Source organism: Ogataea philodendri (genome assembly GCF_020536065.1).
Source record: "Ogataea philodendri strain CBS6075 chromosome Unknown scaffold3, whole genome shotgun sequence".
In the NCBI taxonomy this organism is placed as follows: domain Eukaryota; kingdom Fungi; phylum Ascomycota; class Pichiomycetes; order Pichiales; family Pichiaceae; genus Ogataea; species Ogataea philodendri.
In genome coordinates, this window is record NW_025764099.1 from 529,335 (window position 1) to 554,926 (window position 25,592).

The 25,592-nt window shown below is 50.5% G+C and overlaps 25 protein-coding genes across 25 annotated transcripts; 11 read left to right on the top strand and 14 right to left on the bottom strand.

The window, feature by feature from the left end:
- Positions 1–552: 552 nt before the first annotated feature.
- Positions 553–1,179, bottom strand: OGAPHI_005853 (uncharacterized protein; the record flags this gene model as incomplete). The annotated part of the gene is made up of 1 exon (XM_046207079.1): positions 553–1,179. One exon carries the CDS (start codon positions 1,177–1,179, stop codon positions 553–555), a length of 627 nt encoding a protein of 208 aa, XP_046059690.1.
- Positions 566–1,951, top strand: OGAPHI_005854 (uncharacterized protein; the record flags this gene model as incomplete). The annotated part of the gene is made up of 1 exon (XM_046207080.1): positions 566–1,951. The coding sequence occupies one exon, from the start codon at positions 566–568 to the stop codon at positions 1,949–1,951; it is 1,386 nt and encodes a 461-aa protein (XP_046059691.1).
- OGAPHI_005855 (uncharacterized protein) lies at positions 1,369–1,656 on the bottom strand (the record flags this gene model as incomplete). Its single annotated transcript, XM_046207081.1, has 1 exon — positions 1,369–1,656. The coding sequence occupies one exon, from the start codon at positions 1,654–1,656 to the stop codon at positions 1,369–1,371; it is 288 nt and encodes a 95-aa protein (XP_046059692.1).
- Positions 1,952–1,974: 23 nt separating the features above from the next.
- Positions 1,975–2,688, bottom strand: OGAPHI_005856 (uncharacterized protein; the record flags this gene model as incomplete). Its single annotated transcript, XM_046207082.1, has 1 exon — positions 1,975–2,688. The coding sequence occupies one exon, from the start codon at positions 2,686–2,688 to the stop codon at positions 1,975–1,977; it is 714 nt and encodes a 237-aa protein (XP_046059693.1).
- Positions 2,689–2,740: 52 nt separating this feature from the next.
- On the top strand, positions 2,741–3,832 carry OGAPHI_005857 (uncharacterized protein; the record flags this gene model as incomplete). The annotated part of the gene is made up of 1 exon (XM_046207083.1): positions 2,741–3,832. The coding sequence occupies one exon, from the start codon at positions 2,741–2,743 to the stop codon at positions 3,830–3,832; it is 1,092 nt and encodes a 363-aa protein (XP_046059694.1).
- OGAPHI_005858 (uncharacterized protein) lies at positions 2,980–3,351 on the bottom strand (the record flags this gene model as incomplete). The annotated part of the gene is made up of 2 exons (XM_046207085.1): positions 2,980–3,235; positions 3,338–3,351. The coding sequence occupies 2 exons, from the start codon at positions 3,349–3,351 to the stop codon at positions 2,980–2,982; spliced, it is 270 nt and encodes an 89-aa protein (XP_046059695.1).
- Positions 3,833–4,080: 248 nt separating the features above from the next.
- On the top strand, positions 4,081–6,443 carry OGAPHI_005859 (uncharacterized protein; the record flags this gene model as incomplete). The annotated part of the gene is made up of 2 exons (XM_046207086.1): positions 4,081–4,160; positions 4,247–6,443. 2 exons carry the CDS (start codon positions 4,081–4,083, stop codon positions 6,441–6,443), a joined length of 2,277 nt encoding a protein of 758 aa, XP_046059696.1.
- OGAPHI_005860 (uncharacterized protein) lies at positions 4,376–5,650 on the bottom strand (the record flags this gene model as incomplete). The annotated part of the gene is made up of 3 exons (XM_046207087.1): positions 4,376–4,627; positions 5,055–5,157; positions 5,283–5,650. 3 exons carry the CDS (start codon positions 5,648–5,650, stop codon positions 4,376–4,378), a joined length of 723 nt encoding a protein of 240 aa, XP_046059697.1.
- A 23-nt stretch (positions 6,444–6,466) lies between the features above and the next one.
- On the bottom strand, positions 6,467–8,617 carry OGAPHI_005861 (uncharacterized protein; the record flags this gene model as incomplete). Its single annotated transcript, XM_046207088.1, has 1 exon — positions 6,467–8,617. The coding sequence occupies one exon, from the start codon at positions 8,615–8,617 to the stop codon at positions 6,467–6,469; it is 2,151 nt and encodes a 716-aa protein (XP_046059698.1).
- Positions 8,618–8,713: 96 nt separating this feature from the next.
- On the top strand, positions 8,714–11,082 carry OGAPHI_005862 (uncharacterized protein; the record flags this gene model as incomplete). The annotated part of the gene is made up of 3 exons (XM_046207089.1): positions 8,714–9,994; positions 10,090–10,407; positions 10,723–11,082. The coding sequence occupies 3 exons, from the start codon at positions 8,714–8,716 to the stop codon at positions 11,080–11,082; spliced, it is 1,959 nt and encodes a 652-aa protein (XP_046059699.1).
- On the bottom strand, positions 10,033–11,252 carry OGAPHI_005863 (uncharacterized protein; the record flags this gene model as incomplete). Its single annotated transcript, XM_046207090.1, has 2 exons — positions 10,033–11,177; positions 11,243–11,252. 2 exons carry the CDS (start codon positions 11,250–11,252, stop codon positions 10,033–10,035), a joined length of 1,155 nt encoding a protein of 384 aa, XP_046059700.1.
- Positions 11,253–11,257: 5 nt separating this feature from the next.
- Positions 11,258–11,626, top strand: OGAPHI_005864 (uncharacterized protein; the record flags this gene model as incomplete). Its single annotated transcript, XM_046207091.1, has 1 exon — positions 11,258–11,626. The coding sequence occupies one exon, from the start codon at positions 11,258–11,260 to the stop codon at positions 11,624–11,626; it is 369 nt and encodes a 122-aa protein (XP_046059701.1).
- Positions 11,627–11,690: 64 nt separating this feature from the next.
- OGAPHI_005865 (uncharacterized protein) lies at positions 11,691–13,621 on the bottom strand (the record flags this gene model as incomplete). Its single annotated transcript, XM_046207092.1, has 2 exons — positions 11,691–12,128; positions 12,422–13,621. The coding sequence occupies 2 exons, from the start codon at positions 13,619–13,621 to the stop codon at positions 11,691–11,693; spliced, it is 1,638 nt and encodes a 545-aa protein (XP_046059702.1).
- OGAPHI_005866 (uncharacterized protein) lies at positions 11,946–13,861 on the top strand (the record flags this gene model as incomplete). Its single annotated transcript, XM_046207093.1, has 3 exons — positions 11,946–11,955; positions 12,363–12,890; positions 13,419–13,861. 3 exons carry the CDS (start codon positions 11,946–11,948, stop codon positions 13,859–13,861), a joined length of 981 nt encoding a protein of 326 aa, XP_046059703.1.
- Positions 13,862–14,014: 153 nt separating this feature from the next.
- Positions 14,015–17,107, top strand: OGAPHI_005867 (uncharacterized protein; the record flags this gene model as incomplete). The annotated part of the gene is made up of 1 exon (XM_046207094.1): positions 14,015–17,107. The coding sequence occupies one exon, from the start codon at positions 14,015–14,017 to the stop codon at positions 17,105–17,107; it is 3,093 nt and encodes a 1,030-aa protein (XP_046059704.1).
- OGAPHI_005868 (uncharacterized protein) lies at positions 14,236–15,157 on the bottom strand (the record flags this gene model as incomplete). Its single annotated transcript, XM_046207096.1, has 2 exons — positions 14,236–14,508; positions 14,870–15,157. The coding sequence occupies 2 exons, from the start codon at positions 15,155–15,157 to the stop codon at positions 14,236–14,238; spliced, it is 561 nt and encodes a 186-aa protein (XP_046059705.1).
- OGAPHI_005869 (uncharacterized protein) lies at positions 16,207–16,551 on the bottom strand (the record flags this gene model as incomplete). Its single annotated transcript, XM_046207097.1, has 1 exon — positions 16,207–16,551. One exon carries the CDS (start codon positions 16,549–16,551, stop codon positions 16,207–16,209), a length of 345 nt encoding a protein of 114 aa, XP_046059706.1.
- A 74-nt stretch (positions 17,108–17,181) lies between the features above and the next one.
- Positions 17,182–19,161, bottom strand: OGAPHI_005870 (uncharacterized protein; the record flags this gene model as incomplete). Its single annotated transcript, XM_046207098.1, has 1 exon — positions 17,182–19,161. The coding sequence occupies one exon, from the start codon at positions 19,159–19,161 to the stop codon at positions 17,182–17,184; it is 1,980 nt and encodes a 659-aa protein (XP_046059707.1).
- Positions 17,840–19,517, top strand: OGAPHI_005871 (uncharacterized protein; the record flags this gene model as incomplete). Its single annotated transcript, XM_046207099.1, has 3 exons — positions 17,840–18,184; positions 18,334–18,813; positions 19,467–19,517. The coding sequence occupies 3 exons, from the start codon at positions 17,840–17,842 to the stop codon at positions 19,515–19,517; spliced, it is 876 nt and encodes a 291-aa protein (XP_046059708.1).
- A 196-nt stretch (positions 19,518–19,713) lies between these two features.
- Positions 19,714–20,046, top strand: OGAPHI_005872 (uncharacterized protein; the record flags this gene model as incomplete). The annotated part of the gene is made up of 1 exon (XM_046207100.1): positions 19,714–20,046. The coding sequence occupies one exon, from the start codon at positions 19,714–19,716 to the stop codon at positions 20,044–20,046; it is 333 nt and encodes a 110-aa protein (XP_046059709.1).
- A 133-nt stretch (positions 20,047–20,179) lies between these two features.
- On the bottom strand, positions 20,180–22,498 carry OGAPHI_005873 (uncharacterized protein; the record flags this gene model as incomplete). Its single annotated transcript, XM_046207101.1, has 1 exon — positions 20,180–22,498. One exon carries the CDS (start codon positions 22,496–22,498, stop codon positions 20,180–20,182), a length of 2,319 nt encoding a protein of 772 aa, XP_046059710.1.
- OGAPHI_005874 (uncharacterized protein) lies at positions 20,925–21,245 on the top strand (the record flags this gene model as incomplete). The annotated part of the gene is made up of 1 exon (XM_046207102.1): positions 20,925–21,245. The coding sequence occupies one exon, from the start codon at positions 20,925–20,927 to the stop codon at positions 21,243–21,245; it is 321 nt and encodes a 106-aa protein (XP_046059711.1).
- OGAPHI_005875 (uncharacterized protein) lies at positions 21,627–25,240 on the top strand (the record flags this gene model as incomplete). The annotated part of the gene is made up of 4 exons (XM_046207103.1): positions 21,627–21,853; positions 21,919–22,423; positions 22,800–24,478; positions 24,562–25,240. 4 exons carry the CDS (start codon positions 21,627–21,629, stop codon positions 25,238–25,240), a joined length of 3,090 nt encoding a protein of 1,029 aa, XP_046059712.1.
- Positions 23,537–24,073, bottom strand: OGAPHI_005876 (uncharacterized protein; the record flags this gene model as incomplete). The annotated part of the gene is made up of 1 exon (XM_046207104.1): positions 23,537–24,073. The coding sequence occupies one exon, from the start codon at positions 24,071–24,073 to the stop codon at positions 23,537–23,539; it is 537 nt and encodes a 178-aa protein (XP_046059713.1).
- On the bottom strand, positions 24,593–25,550 carry OGAPHI_005877 (uncharacterized protein; the record flags this gene model as incomplete). The annotated part of the gene is made up of 2 exons (XM_046207105.1): positions 24,593–25,142; positions 25,444–25,550. The coding sequence occupies 2 exons, from the start codon at positions 25,548–25,550 to the stop codon at positions 24,593–24,595; spliced, it is 657 nt and encodes a 218-aa protein (XP_046059714.1).
- Between the last annotated feature and the right edge of the window lie 42 nt (positions 25,551–25,592).

The following is a 25,592-nucleotide window of genomic DNA, read 5'->3' on the forward strand; positions in this document are numbered from 1 at the left end:
TAATTTTTTTTCTTGCAGCACCGCCTTGAACCTTTAAATAGGGTCCTATTGACAGGAGGGCTGCGGTGGGGGAGCAAAGATGGCCAATTGAGCGGGAAAGACCAGGGAAATAGACCAATTATAGAGCTGATCAAGCTCCGTGAGCGAAACAAGTCATTTTCTAGATTTTTCTGAGCATGTAGCCTGTTATCATATTGTATGGTATGACCAAAGGGATGTCCATGGAATTCTGTCTGGTGGTATGTTTTTGATCCTTAAACCACCAGTCGTTCTTTCTCCAGCACCAACTAGCTCATCAGTGTAGTTTCTCACCGTTCTGAGAAAAACCCGCAATTTGAGGGACATTTGCACCGTTCACATGTGCCCTAAAAAGAGGCATTTACACGATTCGCCAGCGAGCTATGGCAACAAGTGCCGTCAATTCGTAACACTCCTCCAATTTACAGGCAATTTGTCGCGAACTGCACCGCCGCTCTGTAAATTAAAGAATCGCCCTATTTCCCTGCTCACTTCGTTGCTTCCTTGCCCCTCAAGTTTTTAAGAAAAAGTTTCTTATACAATTATAATGGGTAACGAACCATCGAAATCGAAAAACCCGCAATTTTCCAGAACAGACACGTCGACGTCCGTCAAGAGCGGTCGCTCGATCCGGTCTCGTCGGTCTGTGAGTGAGAACGCTAGCTTTAAGACCGTTTCGTCGTCTCCGGTGATGAGCAGACGAAACTCAACAAAGAGCATGAATGAGCTGTCCGCAGACATGAACAACCTGTCGATCGATGTTCCGCCCAGCATGTTATCTGTGGCCCCCAAGTCGCCGATTTTAAGGGTGAATTCGTCCTCGTCGTTGGCCTCCGCAGTGCCCAACCAGTCGCAATCTATAGATATCCCCGACCCACAGCCGTCGCCACTGTCCACGTCTTTCAAGTCCGGCTCGTCCAGACCCGTGGAATTTGCATCTACACAGGAGTCGGTCACCCTGGACATCGAGGACCTGATCCAACGACTATTGGACGCTGGGTATTCCGGCAAGCGGACCAAGGCTATCTGCCTCAAAAACACCGAAATCCAGATGATTTGCTCCACCGCACGGGAAATCTTCCTCAGCCAACCAACACTCCTGGAATTAAGCGCCCCAGTCAAGATTGTGGGCGATATCCACGGACAATATAGCGATCTCATTAGAGTCTTCACAAAATGTGGCTTCCCGCCTGCAAGCAATTACCTGTTCCTAGGAGACTATGTCGATCGAGGCAAGCAGTCATTGGAGACCATTTTGCTTCTTTTGTGCTACAAGATCAAATACCCAGAAAACTTCTTCCTCCTAAGAGGAAATCACGAGTGTGCGCAAATTACAAGAGCCTATGGTTTTTACGACGAATGCAAGAGAAGAGCCAACTTGAAAACATGGAAGATCTTCATCGACACGTTCAACACGCTTCCGATTGCAGCATCGGTGGCCTCGCGGATATTCTGCGTCCATGGCGGCTTATCTCCGGTGCTGAACTCAATTGACGAAATAAAAATGATTAAAAGACCAACAGACGTTCCAGATTTTGGTCTCTTGAACGACCTTCTCTGGTCCGATCCTGCTGACAGTCCCAACGAATGGGAAGACAACGAACGAGGGGTGTCGTATTGTTTCAACCAGGTGGCCATCAACAAGTTCCTCAACAAGTTCCAATTCGACCTCGTGGTGCGTGCTCACATGGTTGTTGAAGATGGATACGAGTTTTTCAACGACCGATCACTGGTGACGGTCTTCTCTGCTCCGAACTACTGTGGAGAATTCGACAACTGGGGTGCCGTGATGTCTGTTTCCGAGGAGCTACTCTGTTCTTTCGAGCTGCTGGATCCGCTCGACGGCGTGGCTCTCAAACAACTCATGAAAAAAGGAAAACACGAACGTCGCACAGCCCTTAACCACGCAAGCAGTCCCAACGTGTCAATATAGTCATATAGTCATTTACCCATCATCTACACCCGTTCGACAACCACCCACCAATTATCCTTCTCATATCCGCTCTTGCTGATAATTCCACCGGCAGCCTTGCAGTCTTCTTCCAACTCTCCCCGTTTATATAAATGATAATATCTCATTCTGGTTTCTCCGTCTTTAGCCACCCACGGCACCAGCACGTCTTGTTCCATGCCTTCTTTGTAGCCTCTGCGGGACTTTTCCTGTTCCAGAGCCCAGCAGTAAACCAATGCTTGTCCACCTTTTTTCAGCACTCTGAGGATCTCCTTGATTGCAGCAACACGTCTTTCGTTTGTGCTAAAATGGTGGATCACCGCAATCGACACGGCAAAGTCAAAGCGGCCCGTTTCGTGCGGTAACAACATACCATCTGCTACCACCAAATCGTTGAGCTCTTTCTGGTGTAACTTGGCAGCCTGGTCCAGCAGTCCTGTCGAGTAGTCCGAGCCAACGATCCACAGTTTCGGGTTCACCGTCAGGTACTTCCCGTTACCACAACCCACGTCCACGCCGATGGAGTAGTCCGTCAAAGACCCAAGAAAACTGGCCACCATCGGCCACGGCTTGTACCTGGTTTGCGAGAAGTGCTGCGCTATGCTGTTGTACACATCGTGCACATAGACACTCTCCTGGAGGTCAGCAGTCGGCGTTTGTTTGAACTTGGCGAGCTCCTGCTCGATTTCCTCCTTGGACGGTTGAACTTTGCCAGACATGGAATAAGATCAATTAATTTTCACCAAATTTAAATTTTTCACTATTTAAAGTATGAACTCGTCTCTGCTGCGATCATACAAGTGCCAGGACTGGGCGTTGGGTCTGGCGCTAGTCGGGACAAACGTGTTGGCATCCACGTCCAATGGAAAAGTCTATGTTCTTAATAGGAACCTAGACAACGTGCAAACCATCACCGCTCATTCAATGTCTGTGAACAAGATCCGATCTGTTGACCAAAATACCTTTGCGACGGCCTCCAACGATTCAACGGTAAAGGTCTGGGATACGCGTCAGTCCCGAAACGTTGTTGAGGTGTCGAACGCTCGAAAACTGCCGTTCTTATCTCTGGACTTTGGCCATAACATGTTGGTAGCAGGAACAGAACTTAGCGGAACCGACTCCGAGCTGCTGCTATGGGACATCAGAAACCCGTCAAATCCTGTGCGGTCGTTCGTGGACAGCCACAACGACGACATCACCGAGGTCCGGTTCCATCCGTCCAACTCGAACCTGCTTCTTAGTGGAGCCACCGACGGGTACGTGAACCTGTACGACCTGACGATCGCCGAGGAGGACGATGCGCTGATCCAGGTGATCAACTTTGCGTCGATCCATTCGGCCAACTTCCTGTCTCCAAAACGGATCTACACGCTGTCGCACATGGAGACGTTTGCTATTCACGAGATCAACGACCAGAAAACCGAGGAGCACGTGGAGCCGAAACCGCGTGAGTTTGGCGACGTGCGCGGTGCGTGGGACTGCGACTACGTGGTGGACCTGTATGCTCCGGGCTACGTTTTCTGTGGGTCCAATTCCAAACGGGAGCTCAAAATGTACCGGTTCGACGCTTTGGCGGAGAATTTCAACTTTTCCGCACAACAGCCTACGTATTTCCCTGGAGCGCACGGCGATGAGGTGGTGAGGGACGTTCTTGTGGACGGTGGCAGGGTGTACACTGCCGGAGAAGACCATATGGTGAAGATGTGGCAGCCACCAAGTTCTGTGGCCAGCACGACGGCGCGGTTCTTCCACGAGCCGGCAGAACAACCATCGACCCCCCCACAGCCACGGGAGACGTTGTCCCGCAAAAAACACAAGAAACGCAAGCACAAGAAGGACCCGTCCAGATTCAAGCCGTACTAGGTGTTTCTGCAAAAGTCGATTTGCGCGCACGACTTTTGGTGAGGTGTTTATAAAAATAAAGCATTAACGGTAAAATAACGGTGGTTCAGGCCGAGAGGAATTTGCTTGCAATTGTATAGCGAAAGTTGTTGAAACAGCGCCGTGGAGATACTGTCAATTGGATCAGCCACATGAGCCCATTGCCAAGTAATAAAACGGAACATTGCCAAACAGAACAACTTAACTGGATATAAGCCTCTGATTGATTAATGATCGCCAATTCTCCGCCCTCGGCGTATAAACCGGGCACTGCCTTGACCGTTGGATCGCACAAGGTGATCATACAGAAGTATTTGTCGCAAGGTAAGTTCATTTGGATCTGTTTTCACTAACATTCTTAGGTGGTTTTGCCCATGTTTATACATGTACCATTAGTCCCGCTTGGAAAGATCACAAGATAGCATGTTTGAAAAGAGTGGCTGTCCCCGATAAGCCAACATTGAACGTTCTACGACAAGAAGTGGACGCCATGAGACGTCTTCAGGGCAAAAGTTGCATTGTTTCCTACATCGACTCCCATGCCGCTAGAATGAGCAATGGTTCAGGATACGAGGTTTTCTTGTTGATGGAGTACTGCTCGGGCAATGGATTGATCGATTTCATGAACTCCAGATTGGTCAACAAGCTCAAAGAACCAGAGATTCTCCAGATCATGGGAGAAATCACCGAAGGAGTTGCAAACATGCACGCTTTGAAGCCACCGTTGATCCACAAAGATATCAAGATCGAGAACGTTTTGTTGTCCGGAGATAGACACTACAAGTTGTGCGATTTCGGGTCAGCGTCTCCCCCGCTGCGTCCACCGCGGAACGTGGAAGAGTTTGAGGTCCTTCAAAATGATATCATGAAACATACTACTCCCCAGTATCGGTGTCCAGAAATGATAGACTTGTACAAAGGACAGCCGATCGACGAGAAGTCCGATATTTGGGCTCTCGGGGTGTTTTTGTACAAACTGTGCTACTACACCACACCTTTTGAAAATAATGCCATCAACGGCAACGGGAACGGCGGAGGCGGCGAGTACGCCATTCTCAACGGAACGTTCTCGTTCCCAAGGTCGCCGGTTTACAGTTCGCGGTTGAAGAACGTGATATCCAAGTGTCTGGAGGTGGATCCGAAGAAAAGACCTACTGTTTTCCAGCTTTTAGAGGAGATCTGCAAAATGAGAGGTGTTCCATACCCTGATCTGCAGACAAAGCCTACGTCTGCCGACCAGTTCAACACCCCATATCCTTCCCAGGCTCCAAGCATGCCCCGTCGTCCGGTTTCTGTGCACGAACAGCCTGTTCCTGCTCGCAGAGAAAGAACCATGGGAGACATCCCGTCGAAGTACGCTCCCAAAGACACCCCGTTGCACAAGTCGGTTTCTGAAAAGTATATGTCTGGACAGAACCACAACCAGGACTACATCAGCTCGTACGATCCGTTTGCCAATATCGACCGGTCCAAGCTTTTGGGACAGCCGAATAATAAATCTACTCCAGACATCAAGAAACCGACCCTGCGGCCGTCTTCCAAGTCGCGGCCACTCAGCATGTCTGCTGCGTCGTTCCAAATGTACTCGCAGCCGTCTGGGTCGTTGTCGCACACTGAAAACATCATCAACGGAATGACCAAAGAGGAAGTGGTTGAGCTTTCGCCAAACCACCATAATAATATCAACAGCTCTGTTGATTTCATCAAGAACACGGCTCCACAAAGAACGGGAGACAGCATCAAGTCGCGGTTTGCGAGCCTGAAGTCGTCCAACACCGGCCACCACAAGAGATCGAGCATCTCGTCAATCAAAGACCTGTTGACGGGCGGCCGGTCCAGAGAGTCAAGCAGAAACCCGTCCTATTCGTCGAGCAAGAGCAGAAACGCGTCCGGGTCGAACCAGAGCACCGACTCGCTGCACGAGTTCACCTCGATTTACCGCGCAGTGTCGGACTCCAGCTCGTCAACGTCCGAGACTTTTATTGAGGACGAGCAGCGCACGCCGCAGGCAGACAAGCCTGCTGTGCCGGAGCACCGGCCTCCCAAGCGCTCTAATTCGATCCAGCGCCGTGTGCACATGCTGTTAAACCGCAAGCAGTCTCCACCGCCATCGAAGACGGCCCAGGGCTACGGCAAGTACACCGACACGGACTCGATGCCTCCGCCGTCCAAGAACAAGATCAGCAAGATCCCTATCAACATCATCCCCACCACGCCTAGCAAACACCAGACCCCGTCGCCGCCGCCGTTCGGCACGCCGAGCTCCACGGCCACGTCGCCGTACTCGACGAACTCTGCGCAGTCGGGCTCGTCCTCGTTCCGGGACCACGGCGAGCGGCTCAACTACAACGACGCGGTGCTGAGCCGGTTCAACAGCGCAGACTCGTCCACGCCGTCGACCCCGTTGCGTGAGCAGATCAGGGCCAAGGGCAAGCCTAAAGCTCCACCGCCACGGCCCAAGAAACCACAGCACCTCAGCTCCAACAAGTCGACCCCAAAACGGGCCTCGGGCAACGGAAGAGCCAGCATGAGTGACGACGACGTTGATGCTCTAGAAAGACGGTTCTACGAAAAATTCCCCAGTGCATTATAGAGCAAAAGGCATGTTCAACTTTATTATTCGCTATCGCTATCGTAGTCCTCGAGCGAGTCCACGACAAAGTCGCACGCCTCCTCGAATCTCTCCTCCACCACGTTGTCCAGACCGTCCACGTCTGCGCGCAGCACACGGCCGTACTTTTTGCGCGGCTTCTTCAGACTGCCGTTCTTCTCCACGTCTCCCCAGCACGAGTGCTTGTATGCGGTGAACACGAGCGAGTTCTGATAGAACCAGTCCACCACCGACTCGTCGATGGCAGATACTATTGCGCGCAGCGGCGTTGGTTTGTCCAAGAAATTCACCGAACACTTCACCAAACTGCGCACATCTCTGTGGCCGCACAGATGCACCACTCCGTTGTACGCGTCACCAAAGCCCACAAACGCGATCTTGTTCACCTTGAAGTACTGCACGTAGTGGTCCCAGAAGTATAGCAGCGCGTCCTGGGCCGCGTTCACGTTGTTGTATTGCACATCCTCGGACCCAGAGATGGTTTGTGGCACGTTGATGTCCACCACGCCATACTTCTCGCCAGCGGCCCAGTCCAGGAACTTGAGCGACTGGTCCACGATCACCGCCGACGACGAGTCCAGCGTGCCCGTCACAGGGTCCCGGCGAGCCCAGATCCGCGCCGAGTCGTGCACAAGAACCACCAGCTTGTCTGCCTCGGCCACCTGCGGCGAGCACACAATCAGGTCCGTCAACGACTGCAAGTACGGCTGTTTGTCCGATAACACGGGCAGCTGCACAAATTGGCGCTTGTCGAACAGCTCCTGCTTGTGGTAAGAGCGCACCGCGTCGCTGACCTTGGAGTTCTTGGCCGCCAGTTCCTCGAAAGAAACAGTGTCCATCTTTTGTACGAGCTCGTCGTAGTCGCCCATGATGTTGGGTATCGAGAAGTCCTGACCGTCGTAGCCCGGCTTGAGAGTCTTCCAGTACTGCGACTGGATCTTGATCACGTCGTCAATTACCTCAATGGTCTCTGGTTTCGGTAGCACCTGCTTGAACTCTTCTGGTGGCTCTCCTAACAGAACCTTGGCCACACGCAGCGCGCTGTTCGCGATAGAGTCCAGGTTGTAGCCTCCTTCCAGAACAACACAAAGGTTACCCTTGGCCAGACTCTTGAGCGCGTGGGTCATGTGGCCGTACCCGGCTGGCGAAACATGGCACCCTCCAATGATATCTCCGTCAGCGGCGTCGAAGCCGGACGAAATGATCACCAAATCCGGGGCAAACTCGTGGCAGACGGGCATGATAACCCTGTTGAACGCGTAGATGTAGTCTGCATCACCCATTCCGCCCACGGGCCACGGCACGTTCAGATTAAACCCCTCCCCTGGTCCTGTTCCAACCTGGTCTGCTCCACCAGCCTTGGTGCCCGGATAGTATTTGCCCTGCTCGTATCTGTGCAGCGAGATGTACAGCACCCGCGGGTCGTCAATGAAAGCTTTCTGTGTTCCGTTTCCGTGGTGGACGTCCCAGTCCACAATCACGATTCTGCGCACCGATTCAGGGTAATTGGTGAGTATACTTTTTGCGGCAACCGCAACGTTCGAAAACAAGCAGAAGCCGCCAGGCACGTCCGGCTCCGCATGATGACCCGGCGGCCGCACCACGGCAAGGGCGTTTTTCACCCGTCCTTCCACCACGGCCCGACAGGCCTCAATGGCTCCTCCGCACGACAGCTTGGCACTCAGCAACGAGTCGTTGTTGAAGTAAACAGAGTCGCTTTTCTCGGTGAGCTCCATGAGCTGTTCCTTGGACATCTGGCGCGTGCTCTCGATGAACTGGAGGTGTTCCTCCGTATGGACCAGCAGAATCTCCTCCTTGGTAGCTTCTCGAACAGGGATCTTCACCATCAAGTCGCCGATCTGCGTCCGACCAGACAGCGTTGGGTCGTCGATCAATCCGTTCTCAGCAAGGATCTTGTATATTCTGTAGATTCGGCGCGGGTCCTCCGGATGTGGATCGATGTACTCGAAGTAGGAGGTGAAAATCTTTGCGTGGTACCGCATGCGAACGTCGTAGCAAAGACCCGTTTTCAAGGGCACGTACGCCAATTGCGGCGTCCGCGTGGGAACAATCACCGACGCGCCCTTCAGCTCGGGCTCCTCCGTCTTGATCTCCAGCGGCCGCTTTCTGTCGCCGTTCAAAGTTTCCGTCTCCATACTAAAAGAAAAATAAATACACATACATCTTGGGAATCTCGCGGTATATGGAGCCGTGTAGCACAGCCGTGGAAAAAATTATTCCAGGACGCACTAATGAAGCTCTATTACGAGGCCTCGCGGTTTCTGACCGACTCCAAGTCTGGATCTTTACAGAACCGGGTCTTTGGGTCGTATCGGGACAAGAAGATCCAGTCTGACCCAAAACACGTTTATGCTTTGGTGCTTTCGACGTTGAAATACAAGCCTTTTATTTTGGAGATCATCAAGAAGTGCAAGTTGCTGACGATCGAGAAGAAAGCCAAGCTTACCGAGCCCATGGCACTGTTGCTGGTCCACGACTTGCTGTTCTCCAAAGGAGGCAGAATCCATAGCAAACACCATCCGTTGAAAGACGCCATAGTCCGCAATAAAACTAGACTCCATGCAGAGCTGACCAAGTTGAAGCTCAAGCACGGGGTCCGTTCGCTAGAGGACCTCATAGAGGACGACGAGACGCCCGTGAGATGGTTCCGGGCAAATCGCGTGAAAACCACGGCCGCGAAAGTCGTTGAGGAACTGAGTCATCTGCGACAGGTGTTCAGCATTGAGGATATCGAGAAGGGCACCATCTACCACGACGAGTACGTGACAGACCTGTTTGGGATCCATCCGCGCGAAGATCTTGTTTCCACGCGACTGTACAAGGCGGGCGAGGTGATTATTCAGGACCGTGCGTCGTGCTTCCCTGCTTTCATTCTGAATCCACAGCCTGGAAAAGATCTAATCATTGACTCCTGTGCGGCCCCTGGCAACAAGACCACGCACTTGGCGGCCATTTTGCGCAACAGTCCAGAGTCCGTGATAGCGTTCGAGAAGAACAAAGAGCGTGCCAAGGTGCTGGAGAAGATGTGCGACAAGGCAGGAGGTTTAGGGTGTATTCGTGTGCAGCAGGGAGATTTCACAGCTACCAACCCAGAGGAATATCCACAGGTGACCGGTTTGTTAGTTGACCCGTCGTGCTCTGGAAGCGGGATCTTTGGCCGCGCGTTCGAGGAAAACGACGCCCAGGAGTACACAGAGGAACGGCTCAAGAAACTGGCCAGTTTCCAGGCCTCCATTATGAAACACGCCATGAAGTTCCCGAACGCGCGCAAGATCGTGTACTCGACGTGCTCTATCCATGCGCAGGAGAACGAGCAGGTTGTGGTGGATCTGTTGCTGGACAAGGCGGTTCAAAAGCAGGGCTGGAGAGTGTGCAACCGCAAGGACGTGATCCCCAGCTGGCCACGACGCGGTCTCGTGGAGGAGTTCAGCGCTATGGAGAACCCAGAAGCCTGTGCAGAAGGGTGTATTCGGACGATGCCAAAAGTGGAAGGAGGAATCGGTTTCTTCGCTGTAGCATTTGAAAGAGATCTGCATTAATATACGGAAACTTACAATCTTCTAATAACGTCAGAAATAACCTCTTGAGTAGAGCTCTTTCCGCCAAGATCTGGGGTCTTGATGGTGTCCTCCTTGAGGTTGGCATCGACGGCGGAGTAGATCCGGGCAGCAGCTTCTGGATAGCCCATGAACTCCAACATCAGAGCACTGGAACGGATGGTTGCAATTGGGTTGGCAATGCCCTTTCCTTCAATATCTGGGGCAGAACCGTGACATGGCTCTCCAATGGCAAAGTTGTCTCCAACGTTGGCAGAAGGAACAACACCCAACGATCCAACAAGAGCAGCAGCTCCGTCAGACAAAATGTCTCCGTAAAGGTTTGGAGCCACAACAACGTCAAAGATTTCTGGCTCACGGAACATTCTGTACACCATCGAGTCCACAATCTGCTCCTTGTACTGGACAGAAGAGTATTTCGAAGGGTTGCTGTCGTAGAGTTTTCTGACGGTCTCACGGAAAAGACCGTCGGAAACAGAAAGCACGTTACTCTTATGAGTGACAGTTAAAGTTGGTTCCGAGTGCAAGCTTTCACCGCCGAGTTTTCTGATGGCCTGTCTTTGCAAAGCAATCTCCAAAGCAATGGCACCGATTCTCGTGGTGGCCTTCTCGGTAATTCTCTTGATAGCCTCGGCAACTTTCTGTCCATCTTTCTCGTACAGTTTTTCCTCCTTGATGTACAGGTCCTCTGTGTTTTCTCTAACAATGACCATGTCGACGGGTCTACCGATACCTTCGACACTCTTGACTGGTCTGACGTTGGCGTAGAGACCAAGCTTTTTACGCAAAGCCACGATCGGAGAAGAGTAGCCTTGGACTTTGGTGGTTGGAGACGAGACTGCACCGAAAAGTGCGCCGTCGCACGAGTCCTGCAGAACCTTGACGGTTTCATCTGGAAGAGCGGTACCAGTCTGTTTGAACAGTTCGAAACCGGCCTTGAGGTCGGTGAACTCGAATTTCAGGTTCAGATCAGATGGAAGAGCTTCCAACACCTGTTTACCAGCAGGAATGACCTCTCTTCCAATTCCGTCTCCTGGAATTAAACCTGGGGGTGTTAATATGGCGTCGAAAAGTTCACCACTTACCAATTTTGAGAGTTTTGGTGGCGTAGGAACGCGCAAATTGTCTGGTGACCGATCTGGAAGCCAACATGATGAAAATTAAATTAATGTTAATTTTTCATTTCTCACTTGGAAAAAATACCCAAACCCATTGGCGATGTTTTCTTCGGTGTGTTTTGTTTTGGCGGTTGTTTTATTCGCCAACTCGGCGTATTCCTCATATCAATTCCACCAACTGGGCAACGCGCTGCCGCTGGATGTCCAGCTGGAGGCCGGGGCCGCGTGTTTGCTGGCGTTGATTGGAGGATTATTGGCAGTGCCTCGTGCCTCCATCAAGCACGATATTGTTTCCGGACACGCGGTGCCGGGATACCGTCAGGAGCCATTAAAATACATATATATGGACAAAGCAACAAGCGAGTTAGAAGCACAAGGAGTGGGATTATTTGAGGAATTAATCAATCGTCCCGGATACCTGGACCTGGACAAAAAGAGAAAGGAATTTGCCAAATGGGCGAAGCAATGACGGGCATCTGGCACACAAGCAAAGTTTCAGGAAGGCGGGGGAGGTCTAGAGATCTTTTTGGTGATCATCTGAACAGGGCCCTGATCCTGGAAAAGATACCCGATCCGTTGTGCTGCGACACCGGAAATTCGTCCTTTAACGTCACCTGGGTCGAACTGCCCAGGTCTTCTTGGTCCTGCGGGGTTTGTTCCGCGCCGACGTCCTCCGCGTCTGCTTCCTGGTCTGGGTACGAGATCGCGGTGAACTCGCTTGCTCCGTCCTCATTACCGGGATACAGAACGTTGTTGAGGTTCCCACACTCATCATACTCCTTAGCATCATGATCAGAGGTACACCAGTGGTTGTCCACCACAAACTTGAACACTGTTTTTTCGTAGGGCAAGTCGATTATTTTGGCAAACCCAGAAGAGGTCTTATCTAACTTGTGGGTTTTGGACCAGTTATCAAACGTGCCGGTCACGTAAACGTCCTTAGCGTTATTGGAAGGCCTGTAAGTTAGAAACTGGATGGAACACCAAGATCAGAAGGGATCAGCTGATCTCGGAGTTTCTTCATTTGAGGGGGACACTTAGCAATCAAGTTGCCCTTTTTGCGGATCCCGTGTTTTGAAGGTACTCACCATTCGAAACGGTATTTATAGGCAGCCATATTGCCAGTTTCAGAGAAAAACAAGTTATTTCTAATCAACCTTCTGGTTTAAACAACCGATAAATTAATGGGCTCTTGAAAATTAAAGGGAGACCCACTTTCAAAAAATTTAAATGTCTTACATGTCTATTCATTCCACGCAATAACAAACATGAACCCGATCCCGACAAAAATGAAGAAGATTTGGCCGATAAATTTGCGCAGTTCCTGGACACGAGAGGTGCCCTGTCCGAGCTCCAACAGCTCTGGAACAACGCTGAAACCAATGTAGAGGAACCCGCCTGCAGTAAATGGGAGGGTCAGATCTCCGATCTGGACAGTGGTGCCAAAAAGACCGGGCGAAACGGCGTTTTGATCCGATCCAACGGTCTCATTGGCCGTCTTGGACAGGGTCTGGATCGAGATACCGATCACAGTGCCCAAGTATGCTCCAATGGCCGTGACAAATTGCGAGCTCATGGCCTGCCATTTGGTGAAACCACCCTGAATCAACAGGGCAAAATCCCCCACTTCGTGTGGGATCTCGTGGAAAAACACCGCCAATGTTGTAGTGCAGCCGACCGTGTTGGAGATGTAGAACGAGGACGCAATGGCCAGTCCGTCGGTAATATTGTGAGTAAAGTCGGAGATCAGGTTCAAGTAAGCCGAAGTCTTGACACTGGCATTAGGATTGGCAATCACAGGCTCTGGTTTGGACTCCTTGGTCGACTTGGACTTCTTGGACTTTTTGCTCTTGGACTTTGGCCTCTCCACAGGCTCAACGTGAGAATGGGAGTGCGAATGCGACGAAGGCTCGCCAGTGTGCTCCAGAACCCGTAAACTTTTGTCAATTATGAAGAAAAACAGAAATCCCAGGAAAATACAGAACCCAAGCACGCAATTGCGTTTTCCGTCCACCAACACAAAGGATGCCTTGTGTTCGAGCGGCTCTCCCAAAAACGTCTGTGGCAGCAAGTGTAGGAACACGTCTCCGAGAAGACCACCAACGGCGAAACTCACTAACAACGATAACGACGAAACGTCGATATTGGCAGGGATCAGGGCCAGAATGAAGTTTGGAGGACCCGAAATGTATGTGGTGGCAAGCAATGCATTACCAGCAGGTCCAAATGGGAACAGTTTTGAGAACACGTACTCTGCGTAGCTGAGATCGTGGGACTCGTGTTCGAAATGGGAATTGAGTTCCTGGACAACCTGACATTGATCCAGCTTTTCGTTCAACAGGTCCAGGTCCAATGTTCCGTCTTCAAAGAACAATTGTTTTGTAGAGGCGACCGGGTTCTTGAACGAGAACGCACTGGCCACTGCCAAAATGGCAAAGATACTAAACACCTTGGAATAAAGCATTTTATAAATAAAATCAAGGCAAAAAAAACATTTCGACATTCTATATTTATATCCACCATGTTGCGCAGAGAACCAACCACAATCAAATTGACGCCCGACGATGTCAAGGAGTTCTACCGAGAACAGACGTACAACACGATTGTGGGCACCACAGAGATGGAGAACCAGAACCAGGGAGTGGAGAGAGAACAAAAGTCCATCAAGGAGAGGGTGTTGGGAGAAAGAGAACATAGTCGATAAGTTGCATTTGTCTCGATAACCGCCAAAAACCATTCTGTCCGCTACGTCTTTATATATTTATGTTTAATTAATCATTTGCACTGTTGTTGTTGTCTTGTTGCCCCAGTCTTTTATTATTTTTTCTCCAATTAATAATTTCCCTTCTTTCGCGTCATGTCAACAAGAAGATCGTCCAGACTTCAAAATCAGCCGGACAAGTCCCACAACTACTCCGTAGACCTCTCGGAGAGCGAGGGCAACGACTCAGACCAGTCGGAACACGAATACCAGCCAACTAAACGTGGTTCTCGTAAACCCACCAAATCACAACGCGCTCCAAAAAGACGCAAAACCGTGCCCAACAACATCGACCAGCTGGAAAACTTCCAGGAAAACTATCTGTTCGAGGCCTTGAGCAATGCAGAGTCCGCAGTCGCCGAGCTTGCAGCCTCTTGGCTCGACCAGTTCCAAGAAGACAAGTACGACGCGATCAAAGATATGGTCAACCTTGTGTTGAGATCCTGTGGGTGTGTGACTCTTGTTGCCCAACACGACGTTGTCAACGCAGACTCCTCCAAGGAAACTATCGCCGAGATCCAGGCAATGTTCGAAAAGCAAGTCTCCCACGAATACCCATTGGGTCTTGCCTCCAACTCGAAAAACCCAAACTGGAAAGACTACAAAAAGAGATGTCTGGAGTTTATTGACCAGGTGCTGGTTACTGCGAACGAACAAGGAGTCATTTTTGAGGACGAAGAGCTGATCGAGCTGCTGCTCACCTGGTTCGGTGCCATCACCACGTCCAATGCCAGACCATTGCGTTACTCTGCCACCGTTCTGTGTTTACAAATGGAAACCACTCTGTGTTCTTTGATGGCACAGATTTCCAACTCCATCAGCAGAACTCAAAGACAGCTCAACAACGAACAGCGCAACATCGACTCATTGGCCAAAAAAGCGCGCTCAGAGGCCAAACTTGCCGCTGCCAAAGAACGTGCTTCGCAGATCGAGCAGAACGTCCAGCTATACATGGAACACAAAAACTATCTGGAAACTTTTCTCCAGGATATCTTCAACACAACATTTGCTCACAGATATAGAGACACCGACTCGCAAATCCGCCAGGAGTGTGTCAGACAGCTTAGCAACTGGATCGACCAGTATCCGGAGTTCTTCTTTGAAAGTGTGTATATCCGGTACTTGGGATGGCTGATGACCGACCAGGAGTCTGCTGTTCGTAACGAGGTTCTTCGAGTGCTTTTGAAATTGTACCAGAGCCACTCTGCTGCCACGGCGTTGCGCCAGTTCACCAGCCATTTCAAAGATAAGTTGATGGAAATTGCGTTCTACGAGACAGACTTGAAGGTGAGATCAAGCTGTATTCAAGTTCTTACAGAGATCACACGGATGGGTTTCTTGGAGACCGAGGAGGTGGTCAAACTGTCCAGTCTGATCTTTGTCGATAACGAGGATTCTCTGTTCCCAAAGAGCAAATCTGCTGGAAGATTGTACAAAGAGTTATCCAAGCTGATTGCGGTTGCAGAGTCCGAAACGTTCACTCAGTATCTGGAATCGAATGGAGCCACAGTGGACAAAGTTGACGAGTCTATGGATCTCGACGTGAAACAGTTGCTCAAGTTCCACGGTCTTTCTCAGCTACTTGTGGAGGCTGAAGCTTACTATGTTGAGAATATTCTCTCTTCCCAACCAAAGAAATCTTCTGATAACGCCCGTGCAGCCAAACTGTCCAATATCTCGCAAAACCTGTATGCTGTTCCGCGGTACCATGGTAATAGCTCTTTGGAAGTCCTGTGCAACTATTTAACCCTGGACGTGTCTTCAAACCCAGAGCTGGACAAGATCAAGGAAAATATTGAGCTTTCATACGTACAGACAGAATTTGTCCTCAGTTTGGTCACGGCTGCCACCACTATCTATTGCGAGGCAGAAGCCAACGAGTTCCATTTGCAAATATTCCCTAAGAAACAGGAAGACGCTACTGGCGAAAAGACTTTGATTCTCGGCAAGCTTGTTGCCCAGCTGTCTGGACTGTTTGAGCTGTGCAAGAAATCACATTTGTCGGCGTTCCTGGCTCTTTTCAACCAGATCACTAAACACAACATTTGCGAGACCCTGGATCAGACGGAAACAGAAACCAAGATCAGCAAACAGTTGATCAAGTCGTTCAGAGAGTCGTCGTTGCAGTCGTTCAGCCCTGACTCTTCAGACTACTACAACTCCACCAATTACCAGTTCTTCCAGTTTTTCCAGTACTTCAAGCTGGACATCATGGAGATTTCGTTGGAGTTCGACAAGATTCTTAAGGAACTCGGCAAGGAGCTGTCTTTGGGTTTGAAGAACGTCGATTACGCGCAGACCTCTGCCACTTTAAACAAATTAATGCTACTTAAGGCTCCAGCTACCAAATTCAGACTTCTGACCGAACTTGGTCTACAGATCGACCATATCTGCTCTTCGCTGGGCTCACTTCCGATTTCCGAAGAATTAAACGACCTCACTGCCTCAAACAGACTCGTCGAGTACTTCTCGTGCATTCTGTTCTTCGTTTCTGAGAACCTCGAGATCCTCACCAACAAGCTGAAGGTGGACCCCGACACCGACGCGTTGGACGAGCTGCACCACCATCTGCTGGTTCTTGCTCCAATCAAGCGCGTTCTGGTGGAGCTTGTTGGAAAAGACTCGCTGGACATTGCGTTCTGGTACGAGGTCACCAGCGTGTATCTGGACGTGTTCACCACGCTGAATGTGCTGAAATACTACGTTGGGTCGCACAGAGACGTGCTGGAACACTTCTTCGACACAGAAATGGCCGTCGAGCCTCTGTCTGGGACACAGGAACACCTGCTACGTCTGTTCTTGGTGCTGGAAGCCGAGGTCGCTCTGGAGAAAGACGTCCAATTGGACCGCACCGAGTCCGAAGACGTTGCGTTTGAAAGACTCAAATTGCCCGACGCGGAACGCAAACTGTGCACTCTAACAGCAAAACTCGTCCTGCTGGACAAAACCGTCGGTTTGCAGTCGTTCTTAATGTCTCGAGTCAAACTGAACCGGGCGGTGCTGGGAGACCTGTTCAACCAGGTGTTGGACTACCAGCAGCCAGAGATCAAAGAAGAGACAGAAACACCGCACGAAAAGTCCCGCACTCAATCGCCCGCTCCGCAGCAAGAACAATCGGACCAGTTCTTGCACACCAACACGTCTGTGCCGGACCTGCTGCCCGAGCCGTTGCCCGACCTTGTGTTGTAATTGCTACACCTTCGTATATTGTACGCCCAGCTCGCACTGGAGTCATTAATCATATATATGCAAGTATGGTCTATTCATGCCTTGGCAGAAACTCCGATCGGCTGGTCGTCCGGGGCAATATCGTACTCCTGACGCGGCCGAGGAGACTTGATCACCTTGTTGGTAGACACCTTAGTCTTGTTGATGCTCTCTCCCTTAACCACCTTTTCCATCTCGTCCTTGGTCAACGTCTCATACTCGAGCAGTCCTTCGGCGAGTCTCTTGAGTTCGACGCGACGCTCACGCAAAAGGTTCCGGGTCCGGTTTTCCGAATCGACAAGCAACGTTCGTGTTTCTTGGTCAGCCATGTCTCTTAGCTTTGGAGACCACGATTCCCATTGGTCAGACAGCTTGACAGGACCAATTTTGTCCGACATACCGTACGATGTCACCATTGCCCGGGCAGTGCTCGTGGCAGACGACAAATCCGAGGAGCATCCACTGGTGACGTTGTTTGGTCCATACAGCATCTCCTCGGCGATCTTTCCTCCCATACACACGTCCAAGCGCGCGTAGCACTCGCTCTTGGTGATCTCGTGTTTGTCCATATCTGGGAGCTGGAACGTGACTCCCAAAGCCCGGCCCCTTGGCAAGATGGTGGCCTTGTACAAAGGAGTAGCTCCGTCGGTGAACATGGCAGCAATCGCGTGCCCAGCCTCGTGATATGCAGTGTTTCTTCTAGTCTCCTCGGTCATGACCATTGTTTTTCTCTCTCCACCCATCAACACCTTGTCCTTGGCCCATTCAAGATGGTTCATGTTGACACTCAAAGCGTTCTGGTGCGAGGCGTACAGCGCAGCCTGGTTGACCAGGTTCTTCAGAGCTGCACCAGACATTCCCGTGGTAGTTCTGGCAATAACAGAAGGGTCAACCTCTTTCGACACAGCAATGTTCTTCAGGTGGTGTCTCAAGATGGCCAGACGGCCTCTGACGTCCGGCAGGTCCACATTAACAACCTTGTCAAATCTTCCTGGTCTGGTCAAAGCCTTGTCCAACGAGTCTGGGAAGTTGGTTGCACCAATGATGATGATACCCTCAGTTTGGGAAAATCCATCCAGCTCGACCAAGAGCTGATTCAATGTCTGTTTGGCATAAGCCTGGTCCTTGCTCTTTCTTTTTCCTCCAATTGCGTCTAGCTCGTCGATGAAGATGATGGCTGGAGCTCTGGCACGGGCCTTTGAGAACAGTTCTCTGACTCTCTTGGCTCCCACACCCACATACAGCTCGTCGAACTCGGATCCCGACATGAAGAAGAACGGGACGCCAGCCTCTCCGGCAGTTGCACGGGCAAGCAGAGTCTTACCGGTACCTGGAGGGCCTGTGAGCAAAACACCCTTTGGAAGCTGACCACCAAGACCGGTGAACTTGGAAGGATCTTTCAAAAACTCAACAACTTCCTCGAGCTCGGCTCTAGCCTCGTCAACACCACAAACATCGGAGAATTTGACGGTAGATTCGCTAACTTCGACGCTCTTATCCTCGACGCTCGAACCTTTAATGATGGAACCGTTCTCAACAAGATAGTTGAACAACAAGTACGCTCCGTACGACGTAAGTCCAACAGGAATAAGCCACTTGATCCATTTGGAAATAGTTATCAACGGAGACTCTGTCACAATAACATGAACAGGATCAGTTCTGGAACCATACGCAGATTGTCCGAAACCGTAACCATTCGTGTTGGCGCCAGCATTAACGGTCATTCCCAAGGATCTTGCAACCGACTCTGCCTTCTGTGTGTCACCCATCTTATACAAAGCATCAATATACAGCTGGGAACACTCTGGCGACGTGGCAATTCCGGGAGTCTCATACCGCGAAACAACAATGTGCGGGTAGTTGGAGGATATCAAGGACTTGTAGAAAGCGGCCTGAACTGAGGGGTTGGATAGGTCGCGATTGGCAGCTTGCTCCTGAGCAGCCAAACTGGACGAAGACGTGGAGGAGTATCTGATTACGGGCCGTTGCCACAGTGGGGAACGAACGGGCCGCCTAACAACTGGCCTCAGCCACATTCTGGGTCTTATAAAAGACATGGTGGAAGAAGTGTGACTATAATTTTCGATTATTTCCAACACTTTGGTTTCTTTCTTTTGCCATCAGCGGAAACCCCGACACCCGTGCACCGGCTAATAGGCTCGAGAAACCAGACGGGTCGTTTTGAAATTTTTCGTGGCAACTACTGGGACAGACTCGGCAGAAGCCGGTGGAAAAATAAAAGAGGCTAGGGGTTTGGATCGGGTTTGGATCGGAGAAACCCGTGCACCGCAACAGATGGGGTGCCCCAACACCCGATCCCCTGGGAACCGAGGAATTACAGCAAGCAAAGATCGATCCGGAGATCCTCTACTACACAACCGAGCTCCAATAGCACGACTGGCGTACACGGATCCCCCACATATCATGGGCAGTCCCCGTGAAAAAAAATTCAGCCAATAATAACCGAGTAAATTGTCAGTTAGCAAAAAAAAAACACCGGTGCGCTACGCTACCTGACGGAAAGTACACTAGGATATATAAATATCTCAAATTTTCCAACGTTTCATTATTTCTCTTATTTATTGAAAATGCCAGCTCCATACGAAAAAGGTTCCGCTAAGAAGGGTGCTACTCTGTTCAAAACTAGATGTTTGCAATGCCACACTGTTGAGGAGGGTGGTCCTCACAAGGTTGGTCCTAACCTTCACGGAGTGTTTGGAAGACACTCTGGTCAAGCTGAGGGTTACTCTTACACCGACGCCAACAAGAGAAAGGGTGTCTTGTGGGACGAGCAAACCATGTCCGACTACTTGGAGAACCCAAAGAAATACATCCCAGGTACCAAGATGGCCTTTGGTGGTTTGAAGAAGCCAAAGGACAGAAACGACCTGGTTACCTACTTGGCTCAAGCTTGTAAATAAGGTAGGCGATGACTTATGTATAAACTAGTAATAGAGGTCATTTTGACTATTGCTTGATTATGTGGTTGTATTAATGTAGCCAATCGTAGCCAGATAATTCGACCTCTTACTGACTACCTTATTTGGGATGCGTCTATCGACGCGTCGAAACAGTGTAGATCCGCACAGAGCAGTCGCTGCTGCCAACAGCCAGGCTCAACGACTCGTCTTGGTGCATAGTTGGGTTCCAGCTCAGACGCGTGACCTTGTCGTCCGGAACAGTGGACTTATCGAACTGTTGCACGATTTCAGCCTGTCCATTGTTATCCACCGAACAAATTAAGATCTCGCCGTTCTCCATTCCGACAGCCACCAGAGAGACGCCGTCCACTGTCTGCTTATAGCAATCAAGTGCAGTGACCGGTGAGCTAAATTTCAAACTTCCTGCGGACTCCACTTTGTCGTTGTCGCCGATCCTCCACACCTGAACACGCCGATCTCTCGATCCCGTGACAAAGAAAATCCCGTGTTCCGTTTCAGGCAGCCAGCACACGTCCCAGATGATACGCGAGTGCGCTTTTTCGCGCAGTTCCACCAGCTCGTAGGTGTCGCCATGCCTTTTCCATAGCGAGTATTTCCGGTCACGTGACACACTAACGAGGTAGCCACCATTTGGAGAGAAGCGAAGTCTGGTGATTGTGAGGTCGTGACCTGCCAATGATGGGGTGATTTGGAGCCAGGAGTCAGTTCTGAACAGTCTGATCACAGCGTGGGAGGCCACGTTGGAGCGACACGCCGACGCGATGAGTTTCCCGTCTGGAGAAACGTCCAGCGTGGTGATTTCAAAGCCGTGGCCGTATAGCTTTTCGATTTCTGGCCACAGCGTGTGACGTTGCAGGATGTCTTCCATTGGAGGCGCCTGCAGTTCCGAAAGCAGTTTGGCGGATAAATTAGCAGTCAAGGCGCCGTTGTCTGCGGTCTCGCTCTCGTCCTCGGAGTCCTGTTGCACCTCGGTCTCCGCCTCAGCTTTGTTGGACAGACCCAGAACAGGGAGCGAGGCACTTTCAGGCATGGAGTTGACGTCATTTGGAGCAATTCCACAAAGTTTTTCCAGCATGGAAGCCACTGCTTTTGGCTCGTCAAAGGATCTCATGATCTTTTCGTCTCCACCGGAGATGAACCGGGAATCTGTGATCGGCTTGACACAGATCATGTCGTAACCGTGGATCTGTGGTCTGGAGAACTCATGCCAAGTATTAGTTTTGGTCCATTTGGCGAACAGTCTGGTTGTTTGGTCCAAAGAGGTAGCAAGAAGATATTTACCTGATCTTGCCCAACAAACGTCGGTGACCTCTTTCATTGGCCCTGTCAAGCACGGAACTTGGTTGTATTGGAAAGCAGGAGTCGAAGATCCGGTCCAGCATCTGAAAGAGCCTGTTTTTCCGTTAGTGATGATAGTTTCTGTGTTTCCGTTGAATATCCATAACGTGCTCCAGAACCCTCCAGACGCACCGGTTGCAGTAGAAGCACCCTTGATACTCATCTCTCCGAGTCTGACGCTAGAAATCCAGACCCCACTGCCCTGATCGGGCTCCCATAGCATGATGGATGTGTCTGCAGAGGAGGACAGAAGAACGGTTTTAGTAGGGTGCCAAACGAGACTGGAGATCCAGTCGTCGTGGCCCATAATAATGGCGTCAAAGTTGACAGAGCACTTGGTTGTGCTGTCGATGCTGAAAAGATGCTGTTTGTTCATTAAAAGACCCAATTTGTTCGAGTTGTCTGCTTTGGAGATGGCCTCGTTCACGCAGAGCTTCCAAAGTCTGATGTATCTGTCTTGGGATCCGGAAGCAACGAGAAACTCGCCGTTTCCCTGATTTTTCACCGCAATAGACTTGATCCAGTCCTCGTGACCGGGGAGGTTGGCCTGGTATTGCAGCGAGTCGGTTTTGGTGTACGAAAGAACGTGGAATTGCGGCTTGGAGCCACCGACAAAGATGACGTATTTTTCCGGCTCTATTTCCTCGATAGCGAGCGAAAGCGGCATGAAATCGGGTCCAATAGTTGTTTCAGCCACACAGACCACCTCTCCTTGGCCAGAAACGGCCCAGACCTTGATTTTCCCGTCCGCTCCACCAGTGACGAAAATATTCTTAGACACGGCCAAAGAGGTGACGCTGGCGGAATGGGCGTCCAAGCTGGCCACAAGGTCAAAACCAGACTCCCGGTTTGTGTATTTCCAGACCTTGACAGAATGGTCCTCGGCCGTAGAGACCAAGAACGACGATTCGGGGAGCCATTTGACTGCGACCACATGCGACGAGTGCGCTTTCAAAGTGGACAAAACACCAAGATGAACCTGTTCCGGACTCCACAGGGCGATAGCATTGCGCGCTCCGTACGCCACGAGCTTGTGAACAGGACTGTAGTCGCAGATTTGCAGCTCTTTATTGCATCCTACAAAGATCGTCATAGCACAGCCGTTGTGAAAATTTGATAAAATAATTATCCAGTATGGGAAAACTAAGGGATGGTAGCAGACCGGAAATGGAGGACAAATTCGATTGAAAAAATAGTGTAGATGGAACTTTGCAGCCAATCAGACGTCGTTATGTAGTTCCAAGTCCGCAGTCTAGTAATTAAGCCGTCAGCTCCTGGCATTGTAAATTCGCTCCCTTCTTGATTTTTTTTTCCTAATATTATTTATGGGTAAAATTACCAGATCCAGAAACGGGTGCTTTACGTGCAAGAAACGGCGGCGGAAGTGCGACGAGACCAAGCCGAGCTGTCTGAATTGCACGAGCTCAGGCCGCAAATGCGGCGGATACGGGTTGCGACTTGTTTTCGACGTGGATGATAGCCGTAATCAGAGCGTCGGTATCCCCACAGATTCCAAGGGACAGCCGAAATACGGGTTCCGGGGACGGCCAAGACTGAAAGACAGCGAGGAAAAGGCTATCAAGATTGAGATCGACGACGATAAGGCGCTGCTCAAGGTGGACCAGCCCAGACAGACCAGATCAGCCAAAGAGGCCGAGTCTAAGCCTGCAGAGTTGGTTGGGTCTCCAACACGGGTGTTTTCGCCAAACCTACTGTTTGACGACGCCGTTTACGATGGTCTGGACTATCTGCTGTCGACCGCAGACGATTTGAGCTTGTTCAGCTCGGAACAGGTCCACCAACAACAGCAGTACCATCTGCAACAACTAGAGCAACAGCAGGGCCAGCTCCTGCAGCAGATCGCCACGCCGCAACAAATACTCGACCCAGTTGACGATGACCGCAAACTGATTACATTTTCGTCGGATATGGACCTCAACGTATCCAATCCGCCCGAGGACAACTACATTCTTAAACATTTCTTCAACAAGACCATTTTCCTGTTGGACGCACATCCGTCTGCTCCGTGGCCCGAGCTGATGCTCCGGTTTGGCAGCATCGAGCTGGCCAAGTCGTGTTTTTTGTCCCTGAGCTCTATCCATCTGTATGTTAACAACGGACAGAACGAGTTCTACAAGAAAGGTATTCTGCACATCAATAACACCATGGAGTATTTGATCAAATACGTCCGGTCGAAAGATACTTCGCGCAAACAGTCGGAAGAAGAGCCAGAAGATTCGTCGTTGAACGTGGAAAACATCGTTATCAACTTGAAAAACGAAGAAGCCAACGACAGAAAGCAGACCAACTTCTTTGTGATTCTGCTTTTATTGTACGTCCATTTGATCTTCGCCATTCTCGAAAGCGGCCGGTCTGCCTTGTCGAGGATTTTTTTGAAACTGTTCGCGTCTATCGCCAGAGACCCCCAGTTCAAGTCTGCTTTGAGCCAGATTGACCAGTCGCAAACGCTGGTCTGTGTTTTCGCATGGTTTGACACGGTTTCCGCTATGGTTTCGCCCGACTGTCGCGTGCCGTTCTGCAGTCCCGAGTGGTACGGCACGAAAAGCGACCCGATCTCCACTGCCAAGATGAACGGGTGTCCGGGAGAGATCTTCCAGATTCTGGCCGAGATCTGCCATCTACGAAGCCAAATCCACCAGGAAACCATTCAAAAAGACGAAGTTGGCGCCGTTTTCCACGAATTGAAGCAGAAACTCGTTAATTACAGAGATCACGTCCCGCTGGAACTGCCAAACTCGTACTCTTACGAAGAGCGTTTGAAATCCGCTCAATGTTGGTCGCTTTCTGCTTTAATCAAGCTTGAGGAAATGTGCCAGATAAACAACCATTTCCAAGATACAATCGAGAGCCTGACATTGGAGTTCATCTCCACCTACGAGACATTGGACTCGGAGTCGCCGATCGTGACACAGATGGTTTGGCCCGTGTTCAACGTGGCATTGTATTGCAAAAAAGAGCTGTCCAAGCGCAAATTACGACAGTTCTCTCAAACTCTCTACAAAACGGTCAACATGGGCACAATCAAGACGGCCATGCAATTGGTGGACGAAGTGTACACGACAGGAAACAAGGTGGAAGACATTCTAAGCACCAAAGAATGGTTTGGGTCGGGAATCGACTTTCTACCATGTTGAGTAAGTCAAAATTAATATATCAGCTAGTCTACTTACAATTTTTGCATAGCAGCAACGTCAGTAGATTGGACGTAGTCCTCGAACTCCTCAATTTGGGCCTGCAGATCGTCGATGGAAACCTTCTCGTCCTCAACAACACAGTTGATTTGGAGCTTCTTGATACCGAATCCAACAGGGATCCATTGGGATCCACCCCAGGTCAGACCATCAATCTCAATACTCTTGACGGAAGACAAAAGGGCCTCGAGGTCGGTCTCGTCGTCCCATGGCTTCACCTCAAGAGTGACAATAGACTTGGAGGCTGGCTTTGGACCTTTGGCGGCCTTCTTGGCAGCGTACTCAGCCAATCTCTGTTGCTTGAGCTTCTCGGCCTCCTCGTCAACCTCCTCGTCAGAGGATCCGAAAAGGTCGACCTCGTCCTCGTCGTCCTCGGCAGCTGGAGCCTTAGCAGCAGCCTTAGCAGCAGGCAAAGAACCAAAGTGCTCGGTGTAAGAAGCAATGTGGTTGAACCATCTGGAGAAGTCTGGGTAGCTAGATTGGAAAGCCTTGTAAGCAGCAACGTCGGCTTGGGTGGCAGAAGTACTGGAAATGTTAGTAAAATGCTTGAAATTCCTTCAGTGGCCGCCCGTAGACGGATCTCGTTTCTCACTCATGCTGCGGGTCTTGAATCCGCCTCATAAACATGGACCAAAGAATATAGTTCATCAGAGGAAAGCACTTACCCTTCGATGTAGGACTTGTCAGCAAGGAACTTGTTGAGCTGGGCAACGGTCTCGATCTTGGAGAAGTCGGAGAAAGACATGATGATTTAGTGAAGAACCTTTTCGATGAATTAAAAAAAATTTACTGAGCACGCGCACGACAGGGCGTCGGGAGGGGTTACCCGGCCGACAGGAGGGTGTTGGTGGACAAGGTGGGTGTTTGCGGAGAGTAGGTGGGGATGAAGCATGGTGGATGTAATGGATCGATAGATGGAATGGTGGAGACCATGGTTATGTGTCTTTTAACGCCAATTTGTGTATTTCACCTGGT